Genomic DNA, 19125 nt, shown 5'->3' with positions numbered 1-19125 from the left:
TATGTACAAAGTAAGTTACTTCCTTTGACTTCAACTGTTACTGACTTATTTCTGAGTGTAATTGAGTCCGTTCAGGAACTAATCTTCAAATAAACTTAATTTCCTTTCCGCCTGAGCGTGGTGTTCAATATTTCCAGCAGAGCGACTGGAAGACAAGCGAGCTGCAATTTTGTTTGATGCCCGAGAGACAATTCACATCAAAAACTAAAAGTGCTTTCGATCCGCGGTTGGGTTTATGTGGAACGGGAAGGCCACCCACGCACCAACGACAGAGAGGGGTGGGGAGACTCACGACTTCCCATCTCTCCAGCAGCCACCTTTATCCCAACGAGCAACACTTTACGATATCAATCCGGTTGCATGTATTCTATGATCCAATTACTTCTGTCGATCATTTTCTGTTATGAACAAGCATTCTTTCTGACATCTATGAATGTCGAAAACTGTTGTTTTTTTTTTTAAAAAAAAAAAGTTATGTGCAATCAAGGCAACAATGAAAAGTAAAGACTAGAAAGTAAAAATGTTATTTCCATGTAGATTTTAACTTATTGAACGAAATTATACAGGGTGATCGGTTTGGATAAAATAAAATTGATGTTAATTTATTTTGGTCAAATGTAATTACCTGAAATATTGTATACAAAAGACTGGGTAAATTTCTCGTATCGGACAAACGGATTTCTTCAAATTTACAGGAGAAATTACTTACCGAATGCAGTTTCTTTATACTTGTGGAAGTTCGGGGAAGTGTTTTCTCGCATCGTTCATTGAATTTTGCCGGTAAATCATCTATTTTTCGATATAAATGTGTGACCGATGCACGAAAGCTCTTGCATCCATTTACTTCCAGGTGGATGTAGTCTGTGTCTGATGACGTAATACCGGTCAGTGTTTCCAAACACGTGTTTTTGTAACTGAAGAAGGTACGTTTCCGCAAATGGCTTGTGGGGCTGTGTCAATGGTTCGTGGGGCTATGCGAGAATGGTGTGTGGGGCTACGCATTTTTTTTCCTAAAAACAATTTTTAACTATTGTAACCTAAACGTGACCCTACCTAACCTTACCGGAAATGGTTCGTGGGTCTATGCGACAATGATTTGTGGGGCTAAGTAGGTATTTTTGGGTGCAGTGGGGTGGAAAAACTGCATGCCGAGTACGGTAGTGAAACTGTGACCGCCATTTTGCGTGTTACCGAAGGCAAAAAAGAAACGAAGAAAACTTACTCGATATGTCGCAAATAGAGCTTATTTCCGTGAAATAAGCGAAATGCCACCTTCATCAATGTTTCTCAATGCAGAATACGTAAGTACGAATATTCAAATTAAACGAACTAGCAAATTTCAGCAGTTTGTCCGATACGAGAAATTTACCAAAAACTGAAAGGTGGGAGTTTTTATTTTTATGCACTACCAACAGTTTGCTTCAGTTTTCTACATGGCCTCCATTGCGAACTCTGCGCAACTCATAACGGTAATTCAATTCATTCCACGTCTGTTGTAACATCTCTGGGGTGATTCTGTCGAAAGCCTGTGTGATTTTGAGTTTCAAATCATCAATGTCTGTGGATTTCTGTGAATAGACAGTGTCTTTAACGAAACCCCAGACGAAGAAGTCTGGAGGGGTTAAATCTAGGGAGTTGGGGAGGCCAAGCAATTTGTCCCCCACGGCCGCACCAACGACAATTGGAATGTTGGTCAAGAAAATCACGAACCACTTGTGCCCAGTGAGTGGGGTACGCCATCTAATTCAAACACAATGTTCAAGTTGTCGTCTTGTTGGAGTTGGGGCAGTAGAAATAACTGCAACATGTCTCTAAGTAAGGAATATGACGTATTGTGTTCTCAGAATAGAAAAATGGTCCATACACTTTATTGCGACTCACTGCACACTACAGCGCCTAGAATAACGTAGTGTGGAAAATGGCATGCTTCTGCGCTCTCAGGCTGGTTCCACTCGAAAATGATACCGCTAGAGGCGCTGGTGTCGGTACACGTGCTAGGCATTCGTCTGCTTATAATGGAAGTAAATGGAGTTTTCGCTGCAACGTCTGATTCTTTTACATGAAGCATTTCTATGAATGTGATAATTGCTATGATATTTGGTACAGTGGTCGCGAAGATATTAACGAACATTCTAGACAGTAGACCACGTCCTGTTATCGTCATACTTTCGTTAATAATACGGGAGAAAAAATACGCGTGGAATGTTCTTGGCAACTAAATTTTTGTGTATGAATTAGGTTCATTATTATTATCATCATCATCATCATTTCTTTTAAAGATATACACACTGAAGCATTCGTATTTTGGATATTTATCTCTTTTCTTCTGCTTTAAACTAATCGCGGCGATGATGATAATGATGATTGCATGAAACGACAAGGGGAACCCCACAAAACTTTCTTAGTGCCATCGACATGAGTGTAAGGCAACTTTCAAACCAATGGGACAAGCGACACGGGATGTTCACACTGTCACACTAGTGACACACACTTCCAGATTGTAAAATAGCATTCATTGCACATGAGGGTCCCAACTAAGTGACAAGCGACATGGTGCCTTCAGTCTATTAGCAAGCGTTGCTTGCGAACAACAGATAGGCGACACGATAAATCGCACATTACAACAACAGATCTAGGCGACACGATAAGCCACACGTGTCCCTTTGTCGCTTCTGCGTCGCTCAAACTGGGCCATTTCCTCAATAGCTTGCAACATGTTGCCGTGGTTTGTTGTTCGCGCATACGCGATGCAATGAGTGTCTTGCTTTAGTGAGATTGCGCACCAAAGCGACAAGCGGCACGCGACACTTATCGCTTGAGGATTTCACCAAACGAACACTGGCCTATGCTGCCCGTCATGCCTTTACAATGTGAAATGTTGCTCTTGATTGGCTCGTTTCCAAGCGACATGTGTCGCGTCTCGCTTCGGTATGAAAGTTGCCTTGGACCGAAGTACCCGTGTCGCTTTGGTGTGAAATCCTCGTATCGTTTGTCGCTTTGGTCTAAAATCTCCTTGAGGAAACGGTGCAGTCAGAGCTTTTGTCCCTACGGTTCGAAAGGCTGCATTGATTTCCGACTGCTCGCTTTCAAGCGACATTTGTGGTTTGTCGCCTCGGTATGAAATATCTCTCAGGATACTATTTATATTCTAATAACATAGAAAAATGAACTCTAATACACAGTCCAAGACCTGACGTCCGGAATCACATTGCGATGTTTCTTCTTGTGTTACGCATGCTATTTATTTATTAATTTTATTTTACTTTTCTTTCCAAATTAATGCCATTTCTTGACTGCAAATCACTCCACAAATATAACTGTTTCCATCAATTCACTTACCGCCTTTCTAGAGAAACAAATCTACACAATATATTCCAAAAACTAACTAAGCCGCATTACTTTCATAACAAAATTAGCAGCTGTGTCGATCGCACTGCCATCTACTTGTCATCGTCTCGGGGTCGTTTTCCACACTACGTTATTCAAGGCGCTGTACTGCACACCACACGTTAACTCCATTGTTGCCAACACACTACAGAAAAACTCCCATGCTTCACGCACGGAAACACCAACACGAAAATTTTCCTACTATCACATTTACGATTCTATTAATGTTTTATTTTATCCATACCCAAATGGATAAGCCTCTTTTAGGTTTACTGTGCCTACTTGTTTTTACTTTTGGTGCATATTTTTCGCATTATATAAGGGTTGTTTGATAAATGAGTGGACTGGGCTTGTGGTTTCGGTGCATGTAGAAACAAGGAATAAGCATGGGCGTCACAAGATATTTTTGCAGGCGTGGAATAGCAGAAAAAATAACAATGAGTATTATTACCAGGGCTATAAATGTCATTATACAATAATAAATATTATAAACTAATGAAAACAAATTTCATTCGAAATAATAATAATAATAATCATTATTATTATAAATGGGGAGAGACAATCCACCAAACGAGTGAATACAAGCACAACTATTTTCCATTATTTCTTTTGCATTTTATGCAGTTAGTATCTGAATGCATTTTGCACGTTTCGTTCAAGAAAAGGCTTTAAATGTTATGGGGATTTTTTTTCATAAAGTTTGTTGTGTGACCTCTCACCTACAACTGTAATTATTAGAATTTTGAAAACTGTGGAACCATTTGTTCTTTGGATGAAATGGTAGAATAGTATAACCTTGTTCCTGTATTTTTCACTCAAATGTTTTCGATCCAATGCATTCTTACTTTGATTTTTCTGTTCGAATACTAACTAAATGCACTATATTTCTGTTCTTAACAATAAGAGTAACAAACTTTCGGCTTTCTTGTATCTTCAAATGAACTATGTCAATTTCCAGGGGGAGTCCACCGACTCTCGACCTCCCCTCCCAACGCCCATGGGAATAACCGATTGTGTTTATTGATACACTTGTCCATTGCGCATGTTACATGCATATTGTTAATCTTCTGTTTCATTCGCGCGTAGACATTCGATCCTTAAACGTGAATGAGTACAGGGACGGATTTCTCCATATATGCGTAACGGTGTGATTCATTTCCTGTGCGCTGAAGGTTCAGGCAGCAGAGATTGTTCGCCAGTTAAATGCGGTGTTGATCCACGATCTCGTAACAGAATGTCATTCACTTTTGCACATAGTACTTCTTCTCCCTTCTCGGAATTCATTGAATCAATTAAACACTGCCGTACATTGCATTTAACTGGCGAACAATCTCTACTGGCTGAACCTTCAGCACACAGGAATTGAATCGCAATAAACACAATCGATTATTCCTTATTTCTACATGTACCGGAACCACAGGCCCAGTCCACTTATTTATCAAACAACCCTTAAATGCCTTTGGTAAATGTCTGTTATATCGGAGACACATTTCTTCATTTTTACAGAAGAAACTACTTACGGAAGTAAGTTTCTGTAGCATTTTGAAAGTTCGTGGAGGTGTTTCCTCACCGTAGAATGCTGTACAACAAGAAGTAAGCACTTTTGATATAATAAACTTGCATTTTGTGCAAAGCGACAACATTATGCCGTTGTTTCCATTATGTTCCTGCAGATGGCTCGAGCGTCGAAAGTCACGCGGTCTCGCCAGTGTTCCCAAACGTGCAATTTTTTACGAGATATTTTTAACTATGCTTACCTAACCTAACCCAGCCTAACCTAACCTTGACAGAAATGGTCCGTGGGGCTATCGTGAATGGTTTTTGGGGCTATTCGTCAATGGTTTGTGATGACATAGTGAACGCGAAAGTAGGTATTTGTCGGTTAAGAAGGTTGGAAACACTGCACACCCACTCCAAATCGACAAAACACAAGCACGACGCGCGATAATCCACAGCTGTGCGCGCCATATTGTATGTTCCGTAACGGAAGAAAGGAACCAAAAGAATTACTCGAAATGTGAAAAATTTCAACTAAGTTCCGCAATACACAATTGGTAAGTACGAACCATCCGAAACACAAAATATCCGATTTTAATGTGTCTCCGATATAACAGACATTTATCATGCCTTTTTGACTGACTGTTTTAACCAAAATAAGTGCCTAAACTTCCGGGCTTAATGATGTGATCAACAGATGTTGATTTTTGGTGTGAAATGCGGAAATTTCTCTTCATATTGCAATCATACAAAAGGATTCACATTTTCCATCATTCATTATCTCATCTTACCCTTACGCCAACTGACTGCCAGTGTCAACAAGCGATTACTGCACCTTCCGACCGACGGTCAGCGTGTGGGACTGCGCATGCGTGGCCTTGAGGGCAACCAGAGTAAACACTCGCTCTCCGAAGGTGGGATAAGAGCCTAATTGCTTGCTGCTCCGATCGTAACAGCATGCAAATATACTCTGCGTACGCAATCGTTGGCTATTTGAGGAATGATTTACATGGAAGGACGCCCTTGTCACCCACCGAGAGTGAAAGCGGTTTCTGTGTCGGGTCAAGCCTCTGCCGCTCCTGGCTGGAGACGTCGTCGGCGCAGTGTTGCCAACTCAAGAGACTCCGTGTGTCATCTTCCGTGTGCTGCTGCCTTGTATGCAGGTTTTAACCAAAGCTCGCCGAACACCGACACGCAAATTGATGTTTACATCTTTCTAAATCCCCTTACAATTGAATTGATTGTTATTTTACGTTCACTTTATGCACACAAGGGCTAATCGGGATTGGACCTACAGTTCCAAGTGCCGAACCACTGTGTGCTTCCACAGAGTATCGAACCCGGGAACCCTTGATTAAGGGAGGCCCAAACCTCCTTACAAGAAAAATGAAGTGTCCGTTTCTGTGCGATCCAAATCATCGTAAATCATATTTGTATCAAGGAGGGTGCTCTGCCCCCCAAAGGTAAAAAAGGTAAAAAAAAGGTAAAGTGTTCCCCTGTGCTTAGCACCACGCCATGAAGGCGTATAGGGGTGCCGGGGTAACGCCCCACACTTTCTTGATCCGGTCGTGAGTGGGGGTGATGTGATCAGCACCAAACCCCTGACCGCCTTTACCCCCCAGGGTTTCCCCCAGGTACCCATGTGATTCGACGCTGGGTGGGCGCCGGGCCGCTTCCAACGTATGAAAAGTTCCCGGATTTGAACCGGCCGGGGATCGAACCCGGGACCTTTATCATGGGAGTCAGACGCGTTCCCTAATTGGAAGCTTCCCCCATCACACTTCATTCATTCATATAATTTTCACTCAAATTTCTAGTTCAGGACAGACAATCACAAATATCCACGTCCGAGCCGGGAGTCGAACCCGGGACCTTTGGCATTGCAGCGCAGTGTGCTAACCACTTGGCCACGGAGGCCGACAGCTGAGCCACCTCGGCCACCCAAAGGAACCTTCATTTTTGCTCAGAATGATGACAGCAATTTTCACGATATTGTCAGTTGTCAATTTTTCGTATATTTTCATAACCCGATGCAACAGCCCTTGAGGGCCAGGGCTTACCTACCTATTACCGCTCTCATTCCCACATGCCACAGCAGCAGCCAACCAGTTACGGGTGGCATGTGGTCAGCACGACGAACCTCCAGTCGTCGTTGTAGGTTTCTATGGCCATGTTACGCTACTCCTTCGTAGCTTCCAAATTTCCTCACGATGGCCAGCGGTCCCATACACAGGCCGAAATCTCAGGAGAGAAGATGTTACGCTTCCCCCAGGAGATTCGAACCAGTGCACGCCCCGTAGCCGGAGCCCAAAGCATGGCGCTTTACACCCGCCAAGTTACGGGTGGATGTAATTGTGCGAAGCGATCCCTCTTTGTTCGTACATTCCCCACCGCGAAGTCTTTCTGGAAAGTGGGCGTGTCGATTCAGAGCTTGAGAAGATGTTCGTATAATCAGTAGCGTGCCCAAGGGGGGGTTTGGTGGTGGTTACAACCAGTGATGTGCGTCTACGCGTAGGGTGACCAGACATACTCTTCTTAAGAGTATTAAGCTCTTTTAGAGGTTCATATACTCTACCTAGGTATACTCTTGTGAATTTGCAAAAATCCCCAAATATACTTTTACGCGTAAAAAATGCGTTAAAATCCACAGAAAGAAAAGAAACATTGATGGGTAAGTGGAGGTCAGTACAGGCTGGGTCAAATTTAAAAGTGATTGTGCCTCTTATAAAAATCTTATTTACTCTGCCTGGTACAAATGTTGATTGTGAAAGACTCTTCAGTGTTATTAAAACTAATTGGCGAGAGGAAAAAAGTACACTCCTGGTGTCAACACTCGAAAAAGTAATGAAAGTGAAATTCAGTGTGGAGAGTTTGGACTGGCAATAAAGGACGATTTAATCATAATTTAATTACATTAGACCCACAAGTAATTTGAATCTGTAAAGTGTAGTCCTATTTTATAGGGGCTATAATGGAAGCAATAACAAATAGACACCCTTATTTTCGTTTTCTTTTTATGTTTTGTGATTGCGCACCTTCAACCTATAGACTATACTCTTTTTGGTCAACAAATATCTGGTCACCCTATCTACGCGTAAACAACGATAGTTTACATTCTACACGTAGACTATGTTATACACGTAGATGACGTAATCTATGTAAACAACATGGCGAAAGGTGATAACTTAGCAAAGGGCGCCGCGGAACTAAAAGAAAATTATACTGCGTATCAATTGCTGATGTGTGAAGAGAACTTTTCATACTCTTTCTTCCAAATTCCAACAATTTCTCACCTAGGAAGAAATCTAATATAGGAAATATTCTAGTGTTTTATGAGGAAAAGACCACTCTTGCCTCACGACTGCCATCTGTTGTTGTTTTTTGCATACTATTTATATTCTTCCATAGTTGGTAATAGAAGAGAAGAGAAATTTTGTTGTAAATAGGATTCTTTTCATTTCGTTAGGAACCAATATAGTTGAAAATGTCACTTTCCTTTCATGAAAGCCTTGAAAATTAATTTTAGTGCACTTTAGAATGTCTACGTAGTCAATGTAAACTACAACCCAATGTAATCTACGCGTAGATTACGTGTAGACAACGCATGTAGACGTAAACTTATAGTCTACGACACAGGGGCGCCGACTTGTCAAAAATATTGGGGGGATCTGATCACTGAAATAAATTAATGAATGACTCACTCCCTCCCTTTTTCAAGTTTTGGCCTCAGTGTTCGGAATCTCGTAAAAGCCCATGAATTCCTCAAAAATATCAACATTTTCATTCATAGTTCTAATTCAGAATATTAATTGTCAACGGATGGATATGTCACAAGTTTCGTCAACCATAATAGCAAAATATTCCTGACTTTTAATGTCTGTTACCACGGAGTGTAAAAGAGATGTCCGTAATATATCAATGATCTCGTTCTGAATGTCATGTGAGAGCCATTTGTAGCCCGAACGTCCCATCCACTTCCCTAGTTCATGCACATCTTCTTTTGAAACTCTTTTTAGTAAAAATGTTAACAATCCTCATAATTATATACTTAGTATATAGTAATAAGTCATGTGTTCTGCTGTCTCTGGTCATAGCCCCCCCCCCAAGTTTATGGTTTATCGGTCTCAGCCCCCCAGCGTTGATGGTCTAGAACATTTCAAAGGTGGCACAATCCAGAGTAAACTTTACAAGAGAAGCAAAATAATATATTAGATCCTCTTAAGCAAAATTATTTGGGGGGCTCAGTCCCCATATCGTTAACATTGGGGGGAGCTCGAGCCCCACCAAGCCCCATGGAGTCGGCGCCTATGCTACGGCACATCACTGGTTACAACCCCCCCCCCCTTTCACCCAGAATTTCTAAAAAAAGAACGTCAAAAGCAGAAAAAGTTGGCAAAATAAGGTTTGAATAATAAAAGTATACGTACTCCCCCATTTCGAAAATCCTGGGCACGTCACTGCGTATAATATTACCAAAACATTGAGGGATTCGCACAGAATAGAAATCGATAGTTGGCAACACTGCCCGAGAGCCGCGTGGCAAGCAACCTATGAGAGCCCGAGCTGGGGAAGATGAAAGTAGAAGTTCCCGCCCGTCGTATAAAACTTGTGAACATGATGGTCTCACCCACGTGTTGCTCGTCAGTGTTTGATTGTGGCTATGCCTTAACAAGTGAGTGCCAATGGACGGAAACACGCTCGCGCTGCTTATAGGTGAGTACCTCAAACCGGGATTGTACCTTCAGGGAAGGCCTCGGACGCTTTCGTCCTCTTAATTCCTCTTCCGGGTGCTGGATGGAGCAGGAGTCTCTTGTAAGGTGGTGACGTTGTTAGAATTTCCTGGAGAAAATATTTTCAGATGGAACTGAGCTTATTATTACTAAAATTATTTTCCTCTCTTTCTCTGAATGTGTTTCTTTCTCTCTCTCTCTCTCTCCCTCAATATGTTTCTCTCTCAATATGTGTTTCTCTCTCTCTCTCTTCCTCTCTCTCTCTCTCTCCCTCTTTCCCAATATGTGTTTCTTTCTCTCTCTCTCTCTCTCTCCCTCTTTCTCTCAATATGTGTTTCTCTCTCTCTCTCTCTCTCTCTCTCTCTCCCTCCTCGTCCTGTTCTCTATATCACTCATTTTTATTTAAATTTTCTCTCTGTCACTTTCTTTCAATTTATTTCTCTCTCATTTTTCTTTCATTTTTCCTTCAATTTTCTTTCTGTCTGTAATTTTTCTTTCTCTATTTTTTCAATTTTCTTTCCACCTCTTATTTTTTAAAAATTTCATTTCATTTTCTTTCATTCTCTAAGTTTTCTTTCTTTGTCTAATTCTTGCTATCAATTTTCTTTCAGTCTTATTTCCTTATCTCTCATTCTGTTTCCCTCATTCATTCTCTCTCATTATTTCAATTATGAATTTAATTGATGTACAAGATACACTAAGCCCCGCGACAGGTTAACTTTGCAGCAGATGTTATGTATTAATCCACGCTAGAACAGCGCTCAGCATCTCCCGTGCCAGTCTTGCCTCAACCGCCGAGCTGTTCATATCACAGACATTGAGAAAATCGCCATTATTGCAGCGGAACTATATTCTGCGCGCACGTTTGGGTCTATGTATGCGAAAAGTTACTGCAAAGTTAACCTGTCGCGGAGCTTAGTTCATGGAAGGAATCATAATACAATACTTAATTAGAACATGAAAAATACAGTAGTGCAGAACGTATTGAGTGAGTATAAAAGAACACTTTTTGAGACATATAGGGAATGCTATGTACAGGAGGGACAATCATTCTGGCATCCAGGGGAGAGTATGATGAGGGTGAGGGTTTAGATTAGGGTGAGTGATGGCTTGGATTAGTCTGCACCAGGGGGGGGGGGGGGCTCTGATCACTGAAATAAATTAATGAATGACTCACTCTCTCCCTTTTTTAAGTTTTGGCCTCAGTGTTCGGAATCTCATAAAAGCCCATGAATTCCTCAAAAATATTAAAATTTTCATTCACAGTTCTAATTCAGAATATTAATTGTCAACGGATGGATATGTCACAAGTTTCGTCAACCATAATAGCAAAATATTCCTGACTTTTAACATATGTTACAGATGTCCGTAATATATCAATGATCTCGTTCTGAATGTCATGTGCGAGCCATTTGTAGCCCGAACGTCCCATCCACTCCCCTAGTTCATGCACATCGTCTTTTGAAACTATTTTTAGTAAAAAATTTAACAATACTCGTAATTACATACTTAGTATATGTCATGTGTTTTTCTGTCTCTGGTCATAGCCCCCCCCCCCCCCCAAAGTTGATGGTTTAGCGTTTGAGCCCCTTAAACTTGATGGTCTAGAACACTTCAAATGTGTATTTAAAGTTAAGTTCATTTCGCGCAATTCAGAGTAAACTTTACAAGACAAGCAAAATAATACATTAAATTCTCTTAAGCAAAATTGAGGTGTAGAAGTGGTAAACGTTGTAAGTGCCAAAAGCGAAAGTGTTGGGAAATCACATCGTTCCGCACATCAGCCCGTAAGAACGTGCACACTGGTGACCTCTTTACACGCCCTTTGAACTACTTAGAGGGCTACCAGCCACATTTCACGTTTACCACATTATAAAGCATGACACATTTCACAGTTTAACGTGGAAAACGGTGTTTGAATTATTGTGGCACTTACAGCGTTTACCAATTTCAGTCTTCAATTATTTGGGGGGCTCTGCCCCCACATCGTTAACATTGGGGGGGCTCGAGCCCCCCCCCCAAGCCCATGGAGTCGGCGCCTATGGTAAGTACAGTCTACTGCTCAGTTCTCTGTTTCCGTCTGAACCCCCTTAGTACAGTATTTACTATATATTGTAGTTACGGTGTTCACTCTTCATAATATATTGTAGACATTTAAACGCAGAATTTTACTGCTGCTACAGCGCTACAACTTTCGTCCTGTAACTTTATTTTACTGCGCTATTCTCCCTGCAAACCTATCTGCGATATGTTCCATTGTGAATGACTACTGATTCTAAAATCAGTCTTTTCTACCATTTCAACTGCTGAAAATTGGTGGTTAACATATTGAGCTAGTAAAGCTCCTAGTAAAAAATAATAAAAAAGGGGGGGGGGGCACAAAACATTTTGCCCAGGGGCCTCCACAAAGCTTGATACGGCCCTGGTTAAACGAGTCAGTTAAATCTTAAACCAGTCATGTGCAAAAAGACTGTTAATATTAAATAATAGATGCTGCCGGCCACAGTCACTTTCAGACCTTTTAATCTCATGTTTCGTTCGGCATTAATTACTTCCGGTGGGAAAAATGAGTGTAATTAAACACCCATTCATTGAGAGATCTCGCTATCGTGCAACAAACACTGAATTATTACTTTCAATGTCGGAAAGAATCCATCATAATGAAGGTTATGTGTGAACCTTCCATGCTATTGTCTGGGATTATTATGACTTTTAGGCGGGAAGATTTGCACATAAAAGATGCATGGAAAGTGCTTTCGTGCGTGAGGGTGGGGGATCATTGAAGTAAGAAGTGCCTATAAGTGTGAATCGGTGGATTTTTGGGCGCTCGCAGGCACCAGTATGCGTAATGAGTATTTTCGAAGGGGAGGGGGGAGAGGGAGCTGGAATTGTATATTACATAGCTGCGTTTCAAGGGGCGGGCATTATATACTACCATATTTCTAATTACCACATTAAACTTTCTTTTTAAAGTTGTTCAAAGGCAAAAATGTTAACCAAATGATATAAAAGGAGAAAACTATTATTAAACCAGGAATATTTTAGCGTTAGTGAATACTTAAATTGTAAATTATAGAAATTCTGTAATTATATTTTTTGTCTGAACTGTACTGAACCCTCCAAATACCAATGTATAGCCTATGGTTTATATGAAGTAATAAATTCAAATTCATATTAATTTTCTTTTTAGATTTACAACTTTGGTCTTTCCCGAGTTTTTTTACTGCTTTCAATTGAAAACTTTCATTTTCTGAAAATTTCGGAAGAGGCCGTAGCCCCATCAGCCCCTCCTCTGCGTACGCAAATGCGCCCAGGGAGTGTCATTCGACCCCTTTGGAATAACGAAACATTATCCACTTATATTCCCCTTCTTCCTATTGCATATCTTTTTTCCTCTTTTCCGCTTATCTTTATAGCATGTTTCTATATTTTCGTCTCAGGGGTGTCCATCTCCGCCCCCTCCCCCAAGGCCAATGGCGCCTCTTCCCCAAAATCATGCCATGCGTCCCGCCAAAATCATATGATTCGCGCTCTCAAACCATATCGTAATCCCCACAAAGTATTTCATTGCGACAGCGTGTCTACCGAAAGTAACTTTTTTCTTATCTTTTTGTTACAAATGATGCACCTGCTCTTACCAACACTAAGCATTACATTCTAAGAAGTCATGTTATCAATTAATATCGAGAATGTCTGGTAATGCAGCTATCGTATATTATTAAAATTCATATTCACCTCAGTAAAGCGTCAAACACGCATTCTCGTAACACATTATTGCGAGCGAAGCTAGCTAGAAAATTTTAACATCCATTTCTTTCAGGCTTTCAAGAATATTAATTTAATGTGGTGTCAATACTTTCTTAGGATCAAGAGATATGTAGCCCTTTCCAGCTTCTCTTTTGTCACGTTGGGGTCGAAAACGTGTGGATGCCATATCACTAAATACAGTCTCCAAAATTTCATGTTCTTTCTTCACTACAGAAATCCCTTGACAATCTAAAATTTAACACTTTATCAAGAGCTTCATATCTTAGTACTCAATCCTACCACCAAAATTTCCATGCCAATTTTAGAGTTACTGTTGATATTGAAGACTGGATATTGCCTCCTCCAAAAAATTAATGCTCAGTCTCTCACACCAGAATTTCCCCAACAGTGTAAGACAATAGTAATACACAAGTATTAGATACCCCCTCAATTTAATGCTCAATCCCCCTCTAACTAAAATACCCGCCATAATCTAAGACCTAGAGTTGAATATTGTCCCCCCAAGTTTAATTCAGAATCCCCCCAGAACCCACGTGTCATCAATTAAGGCCTAATATGTAAGAGTTAGATATTTCTCCCCCCCCCCTTTCGATATTGCCATTAAACACTTTCTTTTCTTCATCTAATGGATTAAATATGGTGCATTTAAGGTGTAAAATTTTTACATATAGCCTATGTTGGGAAAATATGTAAATGTTGATTTGGTTTGAGTTCGTGTTTTAAGTCCACTTTATGCACAGTAAGGCTAATCGGGACTGGACCTACAGTTTAAAGTGGGATCCGAACCACTTGTGCCTCCACCGGGTATCGAACCCGGGACCCCTCGATTACAAGGCAATGACGCTACCACTGCGCCATGGGGGATGTCCATATAAATGTTGAATTTTATATAATTTGAAGGGGAAAAATCCCCCCAAAATCTCGATGGCGCAGCCTGTGCCATGATGTTCCTTTGTGGGCACCCTGTTTCGTCTTCTTTCCTCGGGTATAGACGGTAGGGCGGGTCCGATCCCAAGGTGGGTGATCTACGGTCGGAATTTTTCCTGCCATGTCCCAGCATAAAGCTTCATGCCCACTGAGACGCGGGAACAGAACGGAAAAGTTTCGCTTCCGGTGTCTCAGTGGGCTATATCCCTCAAAATAAGCTGCAGACTTCTAGCCGTAAATTCCGTGTTTCGGTTCCCTGTACTAAGCGTTACACCATTTGATTTTAATGGCAGGAGCGTCGCACGTGAACACTCATGTATATGTCTTAAATTAGCTACGTAAATATTAAACGAACACACACATACATATATTTATTCGAAAAAATACTATGCTTAATGTACGAGTATACACACACAATTTACTCTGACACGACTTCTTTCACGTGTGATAACTTTTCTAGATAGTTGGTAACACTGACTCTCACGGTGTTCCATGGAGGGCGTTGAACACAATTGCTGTGCGTGTTGCATAGAGCTGACAGCTAAGGGGCTGTTGGCCACTATACCCCGAAGATGTTCACTTCCCTGTGCGAACACTGATGCAAGCGGGAATACTTCTTACATTCGGCACCAGAGTGCAGCATATACAAGGCATGTCTAGGGGGACTCGAAAAGGTCTGTGCTACATAGTTGCAAACTTTAGCGACCATTCCCTAAACCTGGTGGATTTTAAGGGGGAGAGGGTCAATTTCCCCATGGCCTTCTTGTATTACTTCAAATATAGCGTGATTTTTGGGGAAAATTGTTGAAAATAAATTGAACTGTTATTCTCACTTTTTTCAAATGAAGATGAAGTTACAAGAGAGAGGAGTAAATCTCAGTACAAAAACATTATTGTGAACACTAGTATGCGAACTTCACGCGACGCCACTGTTTAATGGAAGCCGACGACAGAAGTTCTGGTGCCGGATTTTCCCGTGTTACCCCGCGTCTCAGAGATCGAGATCCTTAAAGCGGTTCAGTGGCTCACCCAGCCTCAAATCAAAGGCGGCCGGAGCGTGGTACTGATCACATCACCTTCAAAATTAGCTAGATCGAGAATCATTATGATTTGTCTGTCTCCGTTTTGAATCTTTCTTTCTTTTTCTCTCTCGCTTTTAAAATTAATATTCCTTCTCTCGTGTCCACTCTTTCAGGGTGTAAAACATAAACCTAACGTGCAAGTAGGCTACCTCCTCGCAATACAAAAAAATACGAATTTACACCCCTCCCTCCTCAAGACTCAACAAAATGGACGTCGAAGGGGCCATGCCCCCCTGGAAAATGAATATCCACTTTAAAATTGTATATTTTACACATAATTTCATTTCAGTCACAGTAATTTATGTTAATTATTGGAAGTGCGTTGAAGGAATATGATAATTTCAAACTTTTTTTTTAAAGGGGCTTCAGTATTATGGGGGAAAATATGCCTCCTTTGCTCCCCTTTGGAAGAAATATCTTGTTTGCCCCTCCCTGTAAAAATTCCTGCGGACGTCCATGTCCACAAAGTACATCAAGGGGATTCAGATTCCAATTTAGCACCAAAATTATAATAACTTCCTTTGGTGACAATATATGGGGGGGGGGGGGAGTTAGTGGGATGTCAGAGGTATGTGGATTCAACATCAAAAATATATGTTTTCATCGTAGCATTATCTGATAGGACACCGTACTTTTGACAAATTGAAATATATGATTTTTCCATATCTTGTGACTTCAGTTGAACAATTTTGGTTATAGGCGTTGTGTATATTATACAGTGTGTCCCGTAATTTTCCGGACTGATGTCGAAGTGCATTTACAAATTGCATCATTTGGAAAATCACCCCTTCCCCAATTACCCTAATGTTGTCTCTGTCCAGGGTGCGAAATCCTGGGGGGAACGGGGGGGATTTCCCCCACCAACAATCTTGGCCACAAAAATCTCTCCACCAAAAAAATCCGGGGGAGAGTTTTTGTTATAACAAACAAAAGATAAGCAATTACTTTTAATTTCAAATATACTGTACTAAGAATAATATCGAAAGTTGTGAGTATTGAATGCTTTCTCTCTCACTCAAGAGATCGTTAACAAATCTACATCAATACGCCCAATAAAGGTAAAACAAAAATGCAAAACAATAATAACTATGAAATCTAATTGATTTATATTAACATAAAGCACAAACTAAACAAAAACTTACACATAATAAAAACCACTTCAACTATTTCATAATTTATTAACATCTTTAACCAGTCATTAAAGGAATTATCTGCTATACAATATCTGATATGTATAAAAGTAACAAATTAATTTCCTTTATGTAATTAATAATAATAATATATTTTTGATTGAGTAGTTAATTTTTACTTTTAATAACGTTACAAATATGTATATCATATAATTTACACATATGTTTGTGGGGAGGGAAGTTTGAAGATTAAGAACTTTCTCCCCCCCCCAGTGATTTCGCACCCTGTCTCTCTCTTGCTGGTAAATTTGAACTTATAAGCAGTGATGTGTCGTAGACTATAAGTTTACGTCTACATGTGTTGTCTACACGTAATCTACGCGTAGATTACATTGGGTTGTAGTTTACATAGACTACGTAGACAATCTGAAGTGCATTAAAATTAATTTTCAAGGGTTTCATGAAAGGAAAGTGACATTTTCAACTATATTGGTTCCTAACGAAATGAAAAGAATCCCATTTACAAGAAAATTTATCTTCTCTTCTAATATCAAGTATGGAAGATGTTAAATAGTATGCAAAAAACAACAACAGATGGCAGTCGTGAGGCAAAAGTAGTCTTTTACCCATAAAACAATAAATATTTCCTATATTAGGTTTCTTCCTAGGCGAGAAATTGTTCGAATTTGGAAGAAAGAGTATGAAAAGTTCTCCTCACACATCAGCAACTGATACGCAGTATAATTTTCTTTTAATTCCACGGCGCCCTTTGCTAAGTTATCACCTTTCGCCATGTTGTTTACATAGATTACGTCTACGTGTATAAAATAGTCTACGTGTAGAATGTAGACTATCGTTGTTTACGCGTAGACGCACATCACTGCTTATAAGTTACAGTAACACAAGCGACACCACCCAAGGTCACCATGTCGGAAATGACCAGAAAAACCAAAGGAATCAACATTGCCGAGACCTGATTAGGGATTCCAATTTCCTGAAAACTATCGTGACCAATATGAGCCGTTAACAAAGCGCTCCAGGGTCCCCAAAACCCAAGAGAGTTCGCCTGCAGAAGTCCCGTAGGTGTCTAGGCGTCACGTTCTTCAACCCCATGGGTATCATTCATAGATAATTTGTTCCCAATGGACAGACGGTCACAGGGGAGTTCGGGTACGCCCACAATACCGACAACAGGGCACGTGGTCTCTTTTGATCGACAATGTGCTTGTCCATTAGTTTTTGGCCTCCAAGGGGATTGTTCTGCTTGATCATCCCCCTTATTCCCCTGATCTGTCTACTCTCTACTACTTCCTTTTCCCGAAACTCAAATTGGGGCTGAAAGGGACCCAGCTTGATGCTGCTTCAGACATTCAGAGAGCTTCGACCGAGTATCGGAACTCTATTCCCGTCAAAGACTTTCAGTGTATTGAAGCACAAGGAACAAGGAATGTATTTTGAATAATGTACACCCCCAGAGTGTCTTTGCATGTGCAATTCCTGTTTTCTCGTCCTAGTCCGCAAAATTATGCAACACACTGTGTATGTCCAGGTCCCGACAGCGCATTTTTTCCCCAGTCATTTCTTGCTCTCTGATTGGCTGTTGGAAAGTTACGGTGCTGCGATTGTGAGAATATCTTGTTTGCGCTGTACGTTAGGTTAGGTTAGAAAGCAGAAAATTTCGCTGTAAAATAGGAAATATGACATTCTCACAATCACAGCACCGTAACTTTTTCCAACAGCCAATCAGAGAGGAAGAAATGAAACCGCATTCACAAGTTGACTGGAAAAAAATCTCGTCCCGACTCCACCCAACACTGGCTGTGGACTAACTTACGACAATGAGCAAGTTCTAGCTTGATCTGCAGTTATGTAAACAGGCGTTAAACGTTTCAGAGACGATCTGGCCCATGCCTAAAATGGAGACGATTCTGTGTGTGTGTGTTTCTTCACATCTCACTTTCAATAGTTCAACATCCACCGCAGGATATTACGTGTAAATTCCTTCCTTATAGTTATTGCTTTCACTTGCCAAAACCTGATTTTCAACCTCACTATCTAATGATAAAAGTTCAAGATTGGCTGCGCGCATGAAGACAAAAGACTACAGAAGAAAGGAGCATAGTAGCCAGGTGTCGGGAAATATCCCACTGGGACCACGGAAAAAAAAACACTAAATGGCCAATTTACATTCGTTGAAACTTCAGTTGGAAAACTCACAAAAAAAGAGCTGATTGCAGAATGCAACTGATTACAAGCGAAAGCTTTGAAGTGAAGATTTTATTGCAGCCGTTGTGTTTCCTTTACAGCTTGACATTAAAAGCAATGTTATGTAACAGATCAACAGATGGAAAGTGAGGCACGATGCAATGAATCTGATCGAGAGCAGAATGCATCGCCGAATGAGGTAGTCTAGATGCATTTGTATGCATTCCTAGCAGGTCCGTACCCAGGGGAGGTGCATGGGAGCCATGCCCCCCTCTCTAGCCATTAATTTTTAAAATTAGAACCTATAAAAAGCTACGAAAATAACATCTAAGTTTTTTCAAACTTCTTAATTTTTATTTTGTCATTGCATAAATGTGTTTGTCTTGTAGAGTCATCCTC

At 40.7% G+C, this 19125-nt stretch overlaps 1 protein-coding gene across 1 annotated transcript in view; it reads left to right on the top strand.

The window, feature by feature from the left end:
* The first annotated feature begins 9523 nt into the window (after positions 1-9523).
* Positions 9524-19125, top strand: part of LOC145981859 (uncharacterized) — a 50866-nt gene continuing 41264 nt past the window's right edge. Inside the window, exon 1 of the mRNA XM_083115309.1 lies at positions 9524-9597. Coding sequence (XP_082971435.1) covers positions 9567-9597 — 31 coding nt within the window. The 5' untranslated portion in view covers positions 9524-9566. The remainder of the gene's footprint in view (positions 9598-19125) is intronic.

Source organism: Lepisma saccharinum, chromosome 30 (assembly GCF_977018435.1).
Source record: "Lepisma saccharinum chromosome 30, izLepSacc3.1, whole genome shotgun sequence".
NCBI lineage: Eukaryota > Metazoa > Arthropoda > Insecta > Zygentoma > Lepismatidae > Lepisma > Lepisma saccharinum.
This window is presented reverse-complemented; position numbering and strand designations above follow the sequence as displayed.